Source organism: Cervus elaphus, chromosome 9 (genome assembly GCF_910594005.1).
Source record: "Cervus elaphus chromosome 9, mCerEla1.1, whole genome shotgun sequence".
In the NCBI taxonomy this organism is placed as follows: domain Eukaryota; kingdom Metazoa; phylum Chordata; class Mammalia; order Artiodactyla; family Cervidae; genus Cervus; species Cervus elaphus.
Genome location: NC_057823.1, coordinates 61,758,878 through 61,777,837, shown reverse-complemented (window position 1 = coordinate 61,777,837; position 18,960 = coordinate 61,758,878). Strand labels below are relative to the sequence as shown.

At 45.0% G+C, this 18,960-nt stretch overlaps 1 protein-coding gene and 1 long non-coding RNA gene across 2 annotated transcripts in view; one reads left to right on the top strand and one right to left on the bottom strand.

Moving 5' to 3' along the window:
• AFAP1L1 (actin filament associated protein 1 like 1) overlaps nt 1-8,723 on the bottom strand; it is a 69,287-nt gene extending 60,564 nt beyond the window's left edge. The window contains exon 1 of the mRNA XM_043913235.1: nt 8,553-8,723. Coding sequence (XP_043769170.1) covers nt 8,553-8,568 — 16 coding nt within the window. The 5' untranslated portion in view covers nt 8,569-8,723. The remainder of the gene's footprint in view (nt 1-8,552) is intronic.
• A 5,342-nt stretch (nt 8,724-14,065) lies between these two features.
• Nucleotides 14,066-18,471, top strand: LOC122700376. Its single transcript, XR_006342755.1, has 4 exons — nt 14,066-14,207; nt 14,482-14,569; nt 17,881-18,103; nt 18,343-18,471. It is a non-coding gene; the product is annotated as an uncharacterized LOC122700376 (long non-coding RNA).
• Nucleotides 18,472-18,960: the final 489 nt, after the last annotated feature.

The window sequence follows — 18,960 nt, the reverse complement described above, 5'->3', positions numbered from 1 at the left end:
AAATATCTACTTCTGCTTTATTGACTATGCCAAAGCCTTTGACTGTGTGGATCACAACAGACTGTGGAAAACTCTTAAAGAGATGGGAATACCAGACTACCTTACCTGCCTCCTGAGGAATTTTTATGCAGGCCAAGAAGCAATAGTTAGAACTGGACATGGTTCTAACAGACTAGTTCCAAATAGGGAAAGGAGTACATCAAAGCTATATATTGTCACCCTATTTATTTAATTTATATGCAGAGTACATCATGTGAAATGCCAGGCTGGATGAAGCACAAGCTGGAATCAAGACTGCCAGGAGAAATATCAATAATGTCAGATATGCAGATGACACCACCCTTATGGCAGAAAGCGAAGAAGAACTAAAGAGCCTCTTGATGAAAGTGAAAGAGAAGAGTGAAAAAGTAGGCTTAAAACTCAACATTAGAAAACTAAGATCATGGCATCTGGTTCCATCACTTCATGGCAAATAGATGGGGAAACAATGGAAACAGTGAGAGGCTTTATTTTCTTGTGCTCCAAAATCACTGCAGATGGTGGCTGCAGCCATGAAATTAAAAGACGCTTGTTCCCTGGAAGAAAAGCTTTGTCCAACCTAGACAGCATATTAAAAAGCAGAGACATTACTCTGCCAACAAAGGTCCATCTAGTCAAAGCTATGGTTTTTCCAGTAGTCATGTATCGATGGATGTGAGAGTTGGACTCTAAAGAAAGCTGAGTGCCAAAGAATTGATGCTTTTGAACTGTGTTGTTGGAGAAGACTCTTGAGAGTCCCTTGGACTGCAAGGAGATCCAACCAGTCAATTCTAAAGGAAATCAGCCCTGACTATTCATTGGAAAGACTGATGCGGAAGCTGAAACTCTAATACTTTAGCTACCTGATGCAAAGAACTGACTCATTTGAAAAGACCCTGAAAAAATGAAAAAGAAAAGACCCTGATGCTGGGAAAGACTGAAGGTGGGAGGAGAAGGGGACATCAGAGGATGAGATGGTTGGATGGCATCACCAACTTGATGGACATGAGTTTGAGCAAGCTCCGGGAGTTGGTGATGGAGAGAGAAGCCTGGCGTGCTACAGTCCATGGGGTTGCAAATAGACACTTCTGAGCAATTGAACTGAACTGTGAAAATGCTAACCAGTGAAAAGTACAGAGTGCTAGGGTTACCTGTAATGAGGGATGTAGCATGGGAGACAGGGAAAGATTGTTTTGAGGAAGTAATATTTGAGCAGATTGCTAAGGATGAGAGGGAAGGAGTTAACCAGGTAAAGGTACAAAGGCCATTGTGAGGAGAATCCACAGTAAGACAGGGGCAGGGGCCCAAAGGGAGCTGGTAAAAGGCAGGGCGGTCCTTGAGGCCACACCACGATTGTAGTCTGTATTTTAAGAACAATGAGAAGCCACTAAGCAGTTTAAGCACAATCAGATCTATAGTTTTAAATAACTGTCTTTAATTGTATCAAGCTCTCCTCTTCCCATATTCTGTCCACAAGCATAGATATTTCATAAACCCCATCAAAAGCTATGACACATATACATTTGAATAAAAGACGAATGCTTCAAGGTAAAGTATATGCTTCTACAAGTCCTGTTCTCTATAGTTTTCAAAAGGGTCATGCCTATGGAAACCTCTTGAATTGAGTGACAGTTGTTCTAACTTATCTACTACTGTGGTCCCCATAGGAAGCATTCTAGGACTCCCCGATCTGTGTCCACTCAGCCTTTGCTTCATTATGTCTCTGGGCACCTCTTAGTCTGTCACTGAATAGCTCTTTTCATTTGTTTGCTTCTTCCAGATTGTGCCCCAGTTAGTCTCTGTTTAACCTCTTGTATAGCGTTCTGAAGAGTCTTTCTAATACTCTTCTACAGGACAGCTAATTTGAGAAATGATCCCATATCCCCCCCTTCAAATTTAGTTTTATCCACAAACAGCCCCATTTCCTTCAATAGCTCCTCACATTGTTGTGTTGTTAATAGAAAAAAGAGAAACAGGAAGGGTGATTTGATTTGGTGGTGAATAAGATGAGTTCACAATTGGGTCACTTGGAGGATGAGTTGACTTCCAAATGGAAATATACCAAAAGCAGGAGCCAGTGCAGGAGTGGAGCTCAACTCATGGCTGAAGATAAGACACTGGGAGCAGCCCTCAAAAGAGTCTTGGTTGTCTGCAGCACTAATGTAAAGACGGGGCAAGAGTCACCATACAAGAAAAATTGAGCTGGAGAAAAAGATGGGAAATAACAATTAACAAGGGCTTCCCTCGTGGCTCAGCAGTAAAGAATCCACCTCCAATGCAGGAGACATGGGAAACATGGATTTGATCCTTGGACTGGGAAGATCTCCTGTAGGAGGGAATGGCAACCCACTCCAGTGTTCTTGCTTGGAGAATCCCCACGGACAGAGGAGCCTGGCAGGCCACAGTTCATTGGGTCACCAAGAGTCAGACACGACTGAAGTGACTGAGATGCATGCAAGCACCTATCATGGGCCAGGCACTGGTTGCTGGACAAATATTACCACATTGCAGTTTCCTAATCCTGGGTGTCATTCTTCCTGCTTTGCAGACTAGTGGAATAAGACTTAGCTGGGTCACTTGCCTTAGAGCAAGAGAAGCCCTGAGGCTATGAGCACCTATAACAGTGGAATTGGAGGCCAGGCAGGAGTAGGGTGGGGAAGGAGAGAAAGAAAAGGCTTCTGACAGATGGATGGAGCAGTGGTTATTTAACCTAGGTTTATCTGATTCCAAAATCCATGCTTTCTCCATCTTCGCAAATAGAATCCATTTAGAAAACAGCTACAGAGAAGTCCAGGAGATGGGAATGAGAAGAGGTGAAAAATTAGACAAAATAGAGCTGCTTGTGACTCTTAGGAGTGGGCTTTCGTCAGAAGGTGTGATTGGAAGTAAGACTGCAAGGGAAAGAAGTGTATGGGGAGAAACAGGAGACTGTGGTGGTGGGGTTTTATTTTTCTGTTCAATTGCAGGGTTTTTTTTTTTTTTTTTTAGAAGGGTAAGATGGGTATGAGGAGCTAATGGTATCCAAAAACAGTTATTTTTCTGAACCTAAGATCAGAATGAAATAATGATAAGTTCTTGGCAGAGAGTGGACAGGGAGGGCTTACTTGGCAGGGTACTCACTCATGTGAGCAGTAGAGTTTGAAACTGATATTTGAGGGAGAGGCAGAAAAAACTCTGAGTGGGACAAGGAAATGGAAGTGGTGCCCAGTGACCAACAGAAGCCTCTACAGAGAAGAGGGTAAGGTTAAATCCTATGCATACACCAGTGCAGAGTGTGGCTAAAATCAAGTAATTATATTTGATAAATGTAATATCTGTCATCTACTGAATGCTTCCTAAGTGCTAGCTTACATGCATCACCTTTTCCCACGACACTCCAAATGAAATGAAACTGGTATTCAGAGAAATTAAGTAATTTACCCAGTTCATACAAGATCATACAGCTAGAAAGCTGTGGTCAAAACCTAAGTTTGTCCATTCCCTGAACCACTCAGCCGTACTGAATCTCCAGGCTAACAAAGATGACTTTATGGAACATATTTGGAAGAAAACATATGGGTGTGTACTCCTTTCAGAAGAACAGTAATTGATAAGAGTAGAAAATGAACTCAGATGTCAGGGAAGAGGTATGGGAATTCACAGCCTGGGGGACAGAAATTGGGCAGTGAGTCACAGAGGGGACATGGAGGGGAGCCGCTGCTTGACCAATGGAAGCCACAGATAGGGAAGATATGACTTTCCTAGTACAGATGTCAAAGCTGGTCCACCAAAGGCAAGACACGAGTGGGTTCTTCTAGCATCTCTTGAATGATAAAAATCTCATTTAATGAGACAGGGCGCTCAGGGCCAGTGCACTGGGATGACCCTGAGGGATGGGATGGGAAGGAAGGTGGGAGGAGGGCTCAGGATGGGGAACACATGTACACCCATGGCTGATTCACGTCAGTGTATGGCAAAAACCACTATAATACTGTTAAGTAATTAGCCTCCAAGTAAATCAGTTTAAAAAATCTCATTTAATGAAAAGCAGAGCTTCAGATTATGTCTTAAATTGCCCAGGAGACAATATAATCTCCCAGAGAATATGTATAATTCAACAAAAGAAACTCCCATCTTGGGTTGAATGCAACTAGTTGAAAAAGAGCTAGTTGTGAAGTAGAAAGGAAAGGAACTTTGGTAAAATTGATTGCTTCATATGATCTAGGCACATCAGAACCTTGGGCATTAAGAAGGGAATGAGGGAAAATTTAGACCAAAGACGTAAGCAAAGACGGCTTGAGAACACTAGAAAGTTCACAAAAGCAAAACTGTGAAGATAAAACTGTAGTCAGTTCAGTTCAGTCGCTCAGTTGTGTCTGACTCTTTGTGATCCCATGAATCGCAGCACGCCAGGCCTCCCTGTCCATCACCAACTCCCGGAGTTTACTCAAACCCATGTCCACTGAGTCGGTGATGCCACCCAGCCATCTCATCCTCTGTCGTCCCCTTCTCCTCCTGCCCCCAATCCCTCCCAGCAGTAGGCACGAATAAATAGCATAAATAAGAGAAAATAGACATGTTGGCCTATAAATATTTTGTCACTCAGAAACACTTGTCAGATGGTTCTGTTATTGCATGTCAGAGATGGATTTTCAAGAGACAAGCACCATGAAGGAGCTCCAGGATACAGAGATTATGACATAGCCCCTGTCTTTGAGTTGTATATGAAGTTGTCTAGCCCAGTTCTTAAAAAAGAGTAGGAACTCAAAAGTGTCCTCAGAGTCAGACTAGCTTGGGGCCAATAGAATTTTATTATGTTAAATGTGATTTAAAAAACACAATTATTACTGTAGCCAGTATTTATTGAATGGGACTCATATGGTAATCATTGTCTGAAGTATTTTCTGTACATTTAATAACAACCCCATGAAGTAGGTATCATCAGTATCCATATTTATCTTTATGTGAGGATAGAGAGTTAAGTGATTGGTTCTGTAGAAGGTGGTGTCCATAGTCATTAGTCTATAGTGAAGGTGTTAACTTTCACCAGTAGCTGATTCTCTTTGTAGGATGTTCATGAATTGGGGAAGTCCTGTTGGAAGGAATTTCTTATAATGTAAGGTAAGTCACTTCTGTGTCTGTTACTGCATCATATGAATCCTCCTTTACTCATGGGAAGACACATATCTTGTTAGAAGAGAAATCCTACTTCCTAGGTTTGTTTTCATTCTCAAGTCAGTTGACTTTGATGCTGAGCTTTTATGCTGTAATTGCTACTGAAGATCTGAACGGCAATGGTTGTGGTGTGACGGAGGTGCCCAGACCTGCAGCAAGAAGATGTGGTGTCCAAACCCTCTTCTGTTCTAGGGCTTGGGCAGGTCACCTGCCACTGTGGAGTCAGCCAGCAGCCAGTTTAATATTAGGACTTTGGTTCAAACCCAGCTCTGTCTCTCACATGATGAGCGACTGTACAAGCTAATGTCAGTGCCCTAATCCTGCTGTTACGGATTGAACTGTGCCCCCACCTCAGATCTATACACCAAAGTATGGAAATTTTAACCCCAGGTGTAACTGCATTTGGAGACAGGGCCTTTAAGGAGGTAATTCAGGTTAAAAGAGGTCATAAAGGTGGGCCCTAATCCAATAGGACTGATGACCTTCTAGGAAGAGGAAGTGATATTGGCAATCTCTGTCTCTTTCTCTCTGTGTACAGGGAAGAGGCCATGTGAGGGCAGAGTGGGAAGGCCACCACCATATACAGGTCTGGATGAGAGGCTTCGCCAGAAATCTACCCAGATGGCACCATGGTCTTGGACTTCTAGCTTCCTTAACTGTAAGGAAATAAATCTGTTGTTTGAGCCACCCAATCTGTGGTAGTTTGTTACGGCAGCCCTAGCTGGCTAATACACTGCGAGACCTGCCTTCCTGTGAGGTAGGGATTACCCAGTCATAGCCCTGTCCCATTGCTTGTTCCAAGAGAAGCTATGAAAAAAGCTGAGCATGTTGCCTGGCTCATGAAAACACGATGATTTCAGTTGTTACTGTTACTAGTGTACAGTGTGAAGTGTGGCTTCCTTCCCTGGGCATGACAGTCTCACTCCTCACATGGTAGGTATGAGGGTGAAATGAGACCTGTGCTTCTTAAAACCTGCCTGACAACAGAAGAGAGTGCTCACACCCTCCTGGGGATATAGGCACAACAAATTTCCACCAGAATAATTTGTAAAGACTCAATTTTATCTTAAAAACCCATACAACTTTTGTATTCTAGTTCATATGCAGCTGTGTTTGCTTTAATTCCTACAGTTTTTGCAGTAATTTCTCAGGGTAGCCTGCTGAGTTTCTAGACAGATGACCTCGTCCTGTGTGCCTCATCCACTTCACTTGCATTTGAGAAGGCCTTTGCAGGTCACGAAGCACTGTTCTGATGGGAGGATTTAGTGGTATGTATCTTTCAAAATCAGCATTACAACTGTTCAGTTTGGGGTGCACTATTAAGTTTGTTTCATGTTGTTAATGAACTACTTTAGCCAGTGTTAGTGAGCACCTACTGTGTGCCAGGCACTGCTGTCAGCAGGGTGGCTGCCCAGATCCACCCCCAGCCTTCCTGAAGCTTACATTCTGACAGGCTAGGTAGACACTAAACACGTAGTTGGATAGCTGCCACATTGTGACGAGAGCTATGAAGGAGAAAGAAAGTGGGCTAGGAAAGCCTGCAGCAGGGGAGAGGGTCAGAGTCCTAGAGCATTTTGAGTACTAACAGATTGCCGGGGAAGTCTGGCTTCCCAGGAAGAGTGGTCTGGAAGCAGCCTTCTTTAGTGAGGTATCAGTTATTGGTATCAGTTATTAAGCATTTTAAGCTGGGTGAATTATCGTCACTCATGGTCTGTCAAAGGAGGGCATAGTCTGCTTTCTACAACTCTGGGTAGGCTAGGTATGGATTTTTGTACTGGGGATTGTGTGCTGGGGACAGGTCGGTATTTGGCACCACGTGGGGTGTGATGGGAGGGAGGGCAGTGCTGTTTGCTTTAAACGTACAGTGTGGGAGATGGGGATGGGGGACTGACTGAGGGACATTAGAGGCACCTCTGCTCTCTTTTTTCTCCCTGACGAGTGTATATGCTCTGTGCACACTTGTCCAGGAGTCAGTTAACAGGTAAGAACTGCTTTACAGATCACAGCATTGGTTCCCAAAGAGCCAAACCAGAAGCCCCCTCCATTTTCTGCCTGACCTTCCAACCCCTAATAGGAAAGGGTTGATGCAGCACTTTGTGCTAGAGATGGTGTGGGTGGGGAAGCTGTCCCCAGCACCTTGAATTGGAAGTCTGGGGTCCCCTGCAGCCCTCTGATCTCTGGCTGTACCCGTAAGAGGAGTGCAGGGGGGTTACCATGACACCTGCTCTTGGCCCCATCCCTGCCCCCAATGCCCTTCCTCATTGCTTCCACACCCCTGGCCACTCCTTTTTTCCCGTTGGCGGTCTCAGTGCAGCAAACAGGCAGAGGGGGGAAGCGTGTAAGATTATGTAGGGAAGGGGAGGAATTTTCCATTAATAATAATAACAACAAGAATAATAATACTTGTCATGTTGGCAGCACTTGCCAGTTTACCAAGTGCATTCAGACCTGTGCTCTCCTCGGTTTCCAGAGGTGGGGCGTTGTGACACTGGTGTCCTGGTTCCCAGTCTTTGTCACTGCCCCCATGTTCAAGCAAGCCACTTTTTACTTTTTTTTTTTTTTTTTTTACAGCTAAGAGCCCATTGAGGTGTCCAGGCCTTTACTTAAGCATAGCTCCCCATGAATTCCACCCCCACTCCACCAAATTCTCTCTCCATGCTCCTGTTCGTTGCAGTTTCAAGAAGCACCCCCACCACGTCTGTAAAACTTTCTTACATGTTCTTCAACTCTTCAAACTGTCCAAATAAGAAGGGGTCTCAGAGACAATCCAGTTCAACCTTGTCACTAGCCCAGAGAGAAAGAGGGTGGGCTAAGGTCACACAGCTTGTCAGGCTCAGAGCCAGGGCTCGGACCCCCATGCAGGCACCCACAGGCACTCCTGCAGCTCCTCCTCCCGACACCCTGGGTAGCTGCACACACTTCTGTCTCCTGGGGCTTCTACTGTGTGAACAGTAGGGGCTTAACACGCCCTGTTGTTTTCAAGGGTGTGACTTGTTAATTCTATTCTACCTTTGGTGGAGGGGGTTGGGATGGGGTGAGAGGGGCTTGCCTTCCGCAGGAATCCTGTGGGGGATTCGTTCATGAAGTTAAGGCTCTGAGTGTATGAAAACTCTGGTTTCACACACTGGAGGCAACTTAAGTCCGGGGCATGAATCCCCCTAGCAGCCCCCTACAGCCCCCTAGCAGCCCGGGCACAGGAGGCACCTGTCCACACAGCGCCGGGTCTTCGGCCCCCGCTTCTCCCTTTCTCCGTGCCCCCACGCTCCTCGGCCCGGCCCAACCCGCTAGTCTCTGCCTCCTCCTCTCTGGCTTTTAGATCGCGCGGTTCTCCCCTTACCACCCTGCAAAGCAACAAGTGTGGGCGCCGCGTTTCTTCTTACCCCGGCCTCGGTCCATGGCGCCGGCGATAGCGGAGCAGGGCGCGGTGCCTCCGGCGGGGCTGGCAGCGGCGGGCGCGGCGCTCTCCAGTCCGGCCCCGGCCCCGCGGGAGCGCCCTCCGCGCGTCCCCTCCCCCGACAGGATGCTCGCCCGGCGCCCCCGCCCGCCCGCGCCCGCCCCTGCGCTCGGCTCCCGGAATAGACCCGGAGCCCGCCTGGCCCCCTGGGCCGCGGGTGTCCCTCATCCCCACACACCCTTGCCACGCCCTGCCTTTCACAAGTTCTCGCGCCCCTCTCTGGAGGGGCTACTAGAGGACCCACATGCCGGTTCACACTTCCTTTCATGTCCGTGCCTGCGCGCGTCCCACCCCTGCCCAGACCAAGGCACTGTTGAGCTCTGCTTGCATTCCGCTAGTGACGAGAAGCTTACTATCGCACTTCCAGCCGGGTCCATTTTCAGATTGTCCAAACTGCTAGAATCTGTTTTTCAACATTAGAGTCAAAAATCTCTTTGCCTGCTGCTGCCACCCTGCCTTTGGGTTTATCTTCTTCATTAAACATGTCTTTCCTGAGCACCTTCTAGAGCCAGACAGTGGACCAGACGCTATGCCAATAATGGTGTAAAAGAGGAGTGAAATAACAAAGATCTTTTAAAAATCACCTAGGAAAAGGAGAGAAAGGATTGCTAAAATGTGGGCAGTGGCTTGGGACACATAAAACTTTTGAGGTTCCCAGTGTACTGAATCGTGAAGAATGCCAACACGGAGTGATAAAAATTGTGGAAATGAACACTTTCTTAGCATACAAGTGCAATGCAATGTTAAGTGTGCTCTTCCTTAAATAATTACGGGATGTAGAAAAATATTGCTATGACCAGTGTGGTCAAGAATGGGATTTAAGTTTAAAGCTGTATGAAGAATATCAGCATCTTTCATCCTGTTAGTTTGTCTCTGTGAAAGTAGGCCCAAACCGATTATAGACATATGAAATGTCTAAGACCCTTTGTAAAGTGAAGTCGAGGCTTAATTCTTCTTCTAAACACTTCTCCCCAAGATAGGCCAGACCACAGTCTGAAGTTTTGGCTAGGCCACTCCTTTACATAGTACATTCTAACATTGGGACCATCTTGTGCAAAGGCTCAAGGAAGGACCTGGAAAAGAGCATTCTGCATTTTCCTGGACTGAGAATGTTTCCTCCATTGCTTTGATAGGCGAGTTGAAATTAGTTAGCCCTTGCTTCACCAAATTGCATCAGTAGTTTGTTTAATATATCTGTGTATGAGCCCAGAGGAAATATGGTGTAGTGAAAAAACAGTGGGGTTGAAGCCTGAAAACTTGTGTTTGAGCTCTTGCTCTGCTACTTACGAAGTGTATAACTTTAAGCCTGTGAGGCTTGCTTGCTCATCTGTGCTATGGGAAAACTCATACTGACCTCGCAAGGTTTTTGGGAGGGCAAATGACATGATGGTACAAACCTACTTTGTAAACCATAAATAGCTATAAAAATGTGAGCCGTTATTATTTTCCAAGTTCCTCTTTGTTCCTGCCCACTTTTCCAGTTTGAAAAGGTCAGTTTAAATTCTAAAGCAGACAACCAACAATTTATAAGTGAATTAGCTTCTAAAAGTTCACTGTTTTAATTCTGAAACACTTGAAAACAAGGCTATAAATTGTAGTTAAGTTCCCAGTCTAGCTCATTTACTACTTTAAAAAACATAATATTTCATTTGAAGTAAATTTTAAAAATGTGTAAAATGCAACTATTTCAGGAACAGATGGAGGGCTTAGAACTTTTAGAAGCTTTAAGAAACTTTCAGACTCTGGAAGTTTATCAGAGAATTGGAACCGGAAAATAAAAGCTAAAGGGAATTTATATGCACCTATGAAATGGTATATGGAATGAGATTAACTGAGCTAGGAAAGATGTAAAATGGGAAATGTGGGCTAGGAAAGATGTAAAAAATGGGAAAACACAATCCATGCCGTTTTCCTAAGGATTAACAGTAAAGAAGCAGTTGTGAAGATGTAGTGGTTCTGGTTTAATAATCACCCACAGTGCCCACTAGGTGGCACTGTTGACTAAATTGACTACAGCTTGGTTGCTGTTGGGGAACTGAATGAAGTGGATAAGGCTGTTTGTGGCTTTGGAACAAGGAATAACTACATATTTTTTCCTGTACTTTTCCTTTACATAGGCCCATGTTGCTGCTAAGTCGCTTCAGTCGTGTCCGTAGACACCATTAAAAACTACCCCTACTTTTAATTAGTCTACTTAGGAATATTTGTTGCATTCTGTGCCAATTTTCTATTGGGAGAACTAATGCTAAGTAGAAATGATCTCCATCCTTTATGAGTTTCCAGTCTAGTAGAGGAGGTAAATATGCATAAAATAATTTAATTAAAATTATTATGTGAAAAGTACCAGAGGAAATATAAAATGCTCTTGGAATTCAGTAAGATGAAGCAGGAATTTCTTACTGATCATGGAGACAATAGTGGATGACTGACACTTGGGTGAGCCTGCAATGAGGAGATAACATTACAGGCAGAGAAAACAGTGAGAGCAAAGACATAGAGATAGAAAACTGCAGGATGTGTCTGCAAAGCAGTTTGGCTTGGCCAGATCATAGGGTATTGGGCGGGCGGTGCTGGAATGGGGATGGAGGTTGTGGGTGCCTTTGCCTGGTTTTCTCCTCCCCTTCCCCCTTCCCTGTGTGAATGCAATTCTCTGGAAAGGATTTTTAGGATCTGCCTCATATCTTCCCTTTTCTTACTGCTGTCGTAAGTTTTCCAGGTTTGCCTGGTGCTTGTCTAAAGAAGTCTGTGTGAAGAGTTCTAGCTCTGTAAAAAGATAGCAAATTTGGTCCCACTGAACAATTCCAGGAAGAAAGCTTTCAGCTCCCACATGCTCCTAGTCTTGTGAAAACAACTGATACTCCCCATTCTCATTCTTAGCTTATCAGGTGGAACTGGGAAGCCCAAGGAAAGGAAAATTTAGAGGCTAAATGTTCTTTGTCCCAGTGAAACATACTTTAGCCTTTTAATCTGTCACTTTGCCTCTAGGTCTGCTTCCATCATGGCTACCACAGTGACCATTCCATGGTTCTAGTCAGATCCCCCTTAAAAGTATTTGATGGCTCTCCTTTGCTGTCAATGCAGAGTTCAGATTCCGTATTGTAGTATCTGGGGTACGTTCCTGTCTAAGCTCCAGCCTGCCATTCCACAGAGTAGTGATCTCAGGAGACCCTGGGAAAAGTAAGAAAAACCACCAATTGGGGTTCAGATCTGGGTTCTTGAACTGATTCTGTTACTATGTTACTGTCAGTTCTTCCATTGGGTCATCAGTGTTTAAATTCCTGCTTCTCCCTTTACCTCTTCTTGGCCCCCTAGACTGCAAGCACTATGCGAGTGAGCGTTGCGTCTTACTTGTTGCTAGATCCCTACAGCCTAGCACAGTGTCTGGAACCTAGTAAGTGGTAGCAAGTATTGTCGGGTGAGTCAGTGAATAAATGCTCTAGGACTCACGAGGTTTCTATTAATGCAGGTGTCTTGGGGGGGGGGGGTGATCCCCTTTATCCTCTGAGATTGTTTATTTGCTTATTTATTCGTAGAGGAAAATGAGACAGCAGTGACATGTTCTGGGAGCAATGCCTCTCTGCTTCCCTTCCCACTGCCTGCCACTGTGGACATGCAGCCCAATCCATGGGGCTTCTCACTGGCTCAGGGCCCCACTCCCCAACTCCTTTGTTCAGGGTGAGCCCCACAGCCCCTTGCTTGAGTGTCTGCCCAGTGGTGGTTGCTGGATGAAAACCTCTCTTGTTCCACTCAGCACAATGTCACCATTATAGCCCCTATCCAGGGAAATGACACATGGCTGTTGGTCCACCCTGGGCCCCAGAAAGCAGATAGAGCTCTGAGTGGTGGCTACTGGGGAAGGAGAGTTTCATGGCTGGATGAAAACCTCTCCTTTTGTTGCACTTCCTGGTTTTTGTTCCAAGGCACCAGGCTCCTACCTGCACCCAGGCCACAGGTTCGGTGTCAGCTGTCACAGAGCCCAGAGCACTGGTGTGTCTGCACGAAAAGGAGCGTTTGTTCTTGTGCCCCAGTGCTGCACATCCCCACCCCTTGGATCCTTCAGGAAAAGAGCACCCTTGGCTCGTTAAGTGAGGCTCACAGGCTGAAGTACCCTCAGGACCAGTCAGGGGAGCTGTGTGTGTGAGCTGACTACCTGGAAAAGCAGAGCACTCTTGTTCCATCTGAATGCCAGGAGCCAGCAACTCACTGCAGTGTGGCCAGGGGAACATGGGCCTGGAATGGCCAGATCTTCAGACTTTTCAGGGAAACTCAGGAATCCAGATTTCAGCTTTTGATTTTAAAATGTTGGTAACTAAGTCCAACTGTTTTAAAACATTGCAGGGGCCAACTAAAATACCCCTGTGGGCTTAAAACTGGCATACAGGAACCCTGAGAAAAACTGTGGGCCCATGAAGAACTCTCAAGAGTCTGTCCAGCTGGGTGCCTCTACCTGGGGGCCAAGGTGATGCCCATCCTTTAACCCTGCTGCAGGGACTAACTCTCTTTTGAAAGGGTGCACTGCCTGCCCCCTCTTCATCTCTAGTATGCAGGCTGATGCCAGGGTGCAGAGTGCAAAGTGAATTTCTTAACCTTGGAACTAGAAGAACTTTAGAGCTGAGAGGAGCCCAAGACTTTAGCCAGGCTGTTCCCTTTCTTTGTCAGATGAGGACTGTAGCCAAAAGAGGGGAAGAAAGCTTTCCTGGAATCACAAAAGATCTTAGAGGCAGAACTGGGGAGTGGTGCCGAGGGCTCTAGACTTCTGTGACATACAGCTGTGAAACCTTGAATGAATTATGTATCAAGGGCTCAATTTCCTCATCTGTAAAATGATGGTCAAAGTAGTACCCAGTGGATTAAGTGAAATCTGTAAAGTGCTTAGTGTAAAAGTGCAAGTTATTGTAATCAATGTGCATTTCCTCCGAGATATTGTCAGATGCTATGGAAATATTGAGGAACACTGAACTCTCAGCCGCACATCCAGGCTGCCCCCTGCAGGGAGTTTTGTGTAAACCAGGCTATTGGAAATGTGGTAAATTCTGCCAGCTTCCTCCTTCCCTGTGAAAACACCTGATACCCTCGGATATGAGGACTATGGAGCTTTCAGCTCCTGTTACCCACAGAGTCTAAGAAGGGGTAGTAATTTGTAGTTATGTTTTTAAAAATTAAATAGTGCTGTTACTTTGTCAGAAGGAAAATTTCTTTCTCCTGATCCAAGTAGGCAAGACCTGTGTCTCGGGCACATTTCTTTTGTATGACAATAAAGTCTTTATCCACAGGAGGGCTTTGTGAGCAAGAAGGCCTTTGGTCTAGGCCCTTCAAGCACTTCTCATGACTGAGGCACATTTTGACACCTCACAAATGCTTCCCTAGTGAGTCACGTGGCCCATCTCTTGTTCCTGCAGGAGACGATATATGCACTACTGAAATGGGGATCATGTGATTTCCCCTGCACAACAAAGCTGACGTTATTAATTCACTCTGGGACCCAGTGTGTTTGTCACAACTCCTTTGATGCCAAGTGATATAATAACAACTCAAACCAGCTAAAACCAGAAAAAGAATTAATAAATTATTAACTCAGAAGGTAACTGGGGATTTGAAAGGTGAAGTTGGATTTAAGATAAGCTCAGATGGGTTGAGTAAGGAGGTGGGAGGGGGGATCAGAATGGGGAACACATGTAAATCCATGGCTGATTCATGTCAATGTATGGCAAAAACCACTACAATACTGTAAAGTAATTAGCCTCCAACTAATAAAAAAAAAAAAAACATAAAAAAAAAAAGATAAGCTCAGATTCAGAAACACAAAGCGGCTGCTACTTTCTTTCCATCTCCTGACTCCACCCTCCTCTGTTCAGTTTCCATCTTCAGGTGGTGTCTCAATCTGTGGCAAAGAAGGCTCCAAGGCTCCAGGGCTGCACACCTTTACTGCTGGTGGGAATTCAGGTAAGGGTAAAGCGCCTGATCTAAGAATGAGGGAGGTGCTGAGAAACCGACCCCCGCCCCTTGCAGCCAGGTACTGTGCCTGAAGCACATCATTCAGTCCTTACCATCTAATGAAATAAGTGCTTTTACTCCTGTTTTGAAAGTCTCATTTCATGTGGTGAATTAGTTTGCTATTGTTGTCATAACAAAATACCACAGACTGGGTGGCTTAAACAATGGAAATTTATTTTCTTCTGGTTCTGGAGGCTGGAAGTCCCCAAGCCAGGTGTCAGCAGTTACTCTCCTCTGAGGCTTCTCTCCTTGGCTTGCAGGTGGTGACGCTCCTGCTGCCTCATCACATGGTCTTTCCTCTGTGCACCTACCTTCCTGGCATCTCTCACTATGTCCTAATCTCCTCTTCTTATAAGGACACCAGTCAGATTGGAATAGGGCGCATCCTCCTGGCCTCATTTTGACTTATCGCCTCTTTCAAGGCCCTATCTCAAATATAGCCATATTCTAGGGAACTTGGGGTTAGGGCTTCAGCATATAAATTTTGGGGGATAGACTTGAGCCCATGACCCTCCCAGGTAAATGGAGAGGCTGAGGTTAGTATTCAGGGAGGCTGAGTCTAGCCATGGTGCTGTTGTGTTTCTGCCACAGCTCACAGTGGCGCCCGAGTAGGCAGGTCTTCACAGCCCAGAGCAGCAGAGAGAGTTGTACCCAGTGAAAACTGTAGCAAACAGGAAGTCCTTGGACATGACGTCCTGGGAACGGGCTTGTGGAATATGAGAGTTTTGGCTCCCTGAGGTGGGGTGGGGTTAACTCGGCCCTGCTTGATGGTCAGAGTACTTGTGTTTTCTTTTCCCTGAAGCATCTTCAGATTTTTTTTCCTTTGGTTTCCTAAAGAACAGTCATCATGAAGAGACTGAGGGAATACACATCTTTCCCCCGCTCTCACTTATGCCAGAGGGAACAATAATTCGAAAAGTGTGTAATTCAGGCTTGTGGTGAATATGTAAGGTAAGTTTAGATGTGACTCAGGCCAACATATTTGAAGAGTTATGAATTGATCTGAGTTTGTGTTAAAAGCATAAAGTTGGTCCTTATTTGATACTGGTAAATAGAAAAGTCAGGAATGAATCAGTTGAAAGAAGACTGTCACATAAATAGCATTAAGTAAATATTAGTAAATAATCTGATGAAAATTGTGGAGGTGGTGTCTGAGTAGCTGAAATTTGGAAAACACTAGGACAGTTTCCTCCAGGGAAAAGACACTTTTGGACATGGGCATAGATGTCACCTTAATTTTTTTACCTGATTCATCTGAACACTTGGCCCTAATTTGCCTCAAGGACTAACCATGAGTGTGACTGCAGGCCTTTAGCTTTTCTGCCTGTGTCCCTGTGCCAAAAATCACATTGGAGGCCAGGTGAAGAGGCATGTGGATGCTTGGGTGATGAGGCTGGCCCTAGTCGTCACGGCTTCTGGATTTTATTTATTTAGTCTTGCTCTAGGGCTTCTGAATAGCTTGGCAGTGGCTCACAGCTCTGTACGTAAAAGCAGATGTTTATCACTGTGCGATGGAGAGTTCAGCAACTTGACGTCTGATGTGGAATGAAGTATTTAAAATTTAATTACACATGGGGCATTAACAGAGTTAGCATAACTCTGCAAACTCACTTCATAATTGCTGTGAATTTTAGCAGTGGTCTGTTGCCCTTGAATTCCAAGCCCTTCTTTTCCACATTTGGCTCATTCAGTGGCCAGCTGCAGCTGCTGACACCGTCCACAGCCGGTCCCCGGGTTTCCGCACCAGGTGCCTCGTGAGGACTAACAGCTCTGGGCGCAGGAGAGCTGGCGGCTTGTCCTGTTCTGCTCAATGTTCAGTGGGCCTGTTTCTGTGGCTGTAAAATGCAGCCTTGCCTTGTCTTTAAGCTCTAACCTTCTGTGATTTCTGTGGCCCCTAGTTTGAGTTCTGCTTTATTAATGTAAGATTGCCCTCCAGTGTCCAGAGAAGTCATGTGCACAAGGAAAGGGCTCCCTTCTAGAACTTCAGGAAGTCAGACACAAAATGTTGCCATCCCTGTCCAAAATAGAAAGATGGTTTAAAGCAGCACTTCTCAAACTTCACTATGTGTGCGAAGCACCGGGTGGTCTTATTAAAATATGGGTTTGGATTGAGAAGGTTGGGAGTGGAGCCTGAGATTCTGCATTTGTCGCAAGCTCCCTGGTGAATCCAGTGCTGCTGGCTGGGGACCACACTTTGAGTAGCTAGACTTCGAACATTTCTCCCTGCTTCTGGTAGGTAACAGCCACAGTGCAAGCCAGACGATCTTCACGTAACCTGCGTGATTGAGAGGTGTCCTTCCAGTCCCTCTGCATGTTCTGGTCTCTGCCTGCCCTCCAGCTACCCTTCCTTTGCGTCTCTCCATCGTATTTTAGTTCTAGATACATCAAGCTCTTACTCACCTCAGTGCCTTAACATATACTGTTCTCTGTGCCTGAAATGCTCCCATCCCCACTTTTCCCTTGGCTACTTTGTTGTCATCCTTCAGTCAGAGCATGAAGTGAGTTCCTTTCTGCTCCTGTTTTCTGGTGCCCTATTTGTGTGTGGCAGTTAACTTCCTGTGCCATCTTTTTCTGTTCACTTGTTTACAGTCTTATTTCCTCTTTAAGACTAGAGCTACACGAGAGCTCACACCTGACTTGCACACAGTTGTCTCCTCAGTGCTCCTGCCTCACAGCAGATGCTCCATAAATAAATATTTTCTGAGTGTGTGTGTAGCCAGGGGGCAAGGAAACATCCTTGAGTTTCCTTTTACACATTTTAGCCACCTGTCTCAAGGGGCTGTGATGGGGGTGATACTTAGAGGAATCATAGAATGAGAAGTCAGGAAAGGAGCTCGTTTTAAGCCACATCTCATCATCATAGATGTCAAAATGTGAAAAAAAAGTTTATATCTTAGAATGGATGAAATAAAGTAAGTCTAACGTTTCTTAGTTATGTCACAAAAAGAACTTCATAGAACTGGTAACGTGCATTGTGATTCTCTGAGGGGAGAGAGTGACTGTGGTTGAAACCCTGTCATCGCTTAACCCAGAGGCCATTCCCCGTCTTCCCTGTCTTTCTTCTTTATCAGCAGGGCATCAGCCTCCCACTGTTGAGTCTGAAATGCAAAGAACAGATACCAGCTGTTTTTGCTTCAAGGGCATGAGCCTGTTTTGTAGCTCTGCCAGCAGAACCTGCAGAGAAGCCTACTGAGGACTTCTAGGAAGGTTTGTCTGCTTAAAAGAGACACACAAAGGGAAATTTCTGTCCTGTTTCTCAGTGTGATTGTGGGAGGACATGATGCCTGGCACCACAGCAGCCTCTTCTTAACCTGAGGAATCATACCTGAAGATGGTCGAGTGGAGCAATGCAAAGAACCAGATGCCAAGAATCTGGGCTTCCAACAGTATCACTGAGCTGCTGAATTGACTAGCCCTGCACCTGGGACCTCTTTCTAGTTGGCAAGATAATGTATTCTCATTGTTGAAGCCACTTTTAAGAAGGTATTTAAAAAAAATATGTATTTATTTATTTGGCTGCATCAGTTCTTAGTTGTGGCACGCAGGATCTTCGTTACATCATGGGGGGATCTTTTGTTGTGGTGCACAGATTCTCTAGCTCTGGGATGTGGGCTTTTGAGCATGTGGGTTCAGTGGTTGTGGCACTCAGGCTTAGCTGCTCTGAGGCATATGGGATCTTACTTCCCCAGCCAGGGATTGAACCTGCATCCCCTGAATTGCAGGATGGATTCTTAACCACTGGACCATCAGGGAAGTCCCTGAGAAGGTACTCTTTACTTGCAACTGAAAGCATCCTACCTGATAAGAATGGTTGAACTGACTTCTTCAGTCAGAGAGGTAGGAATTGGCTCCTGGCACCACCACAGTTATTGCGCATCCTCTTTAAAGCTGCTTCCTCCTCTATGAGATGCAGGTAAGAATAATGATACCTCTTGGGTTGTTAACAGAGGCTTAAATGAGATGATGGGTGGAAAGTCCTTAGCATAGAACTTGGCACATTTCATCAGCTATCCTCCAGTACAAAGTAAAAAGTTTAGTAATAAAAAAGAACTTGACACACTCTTGGTACTAAATAATGAGGGACTATTACTATGATTATTTTTAAATTGAAGTATAGTTGGTTTACAATATTGTGTGTTGGGTATATAGCAAAGTTATTCAATTATATATAATATATTATTTTTTATTCAGATTATTTTTCATTATTGGTTATTACAAGGTATTAAAGTTGTTCCCTGTGTCATACAGTAAATCTTTGTTGCTTATCTATTTTATATATAAAATATTTGTCTATTAATCCCAAACTACTAATTTATTTTTCCCCCAACTCCCTTTCCCTT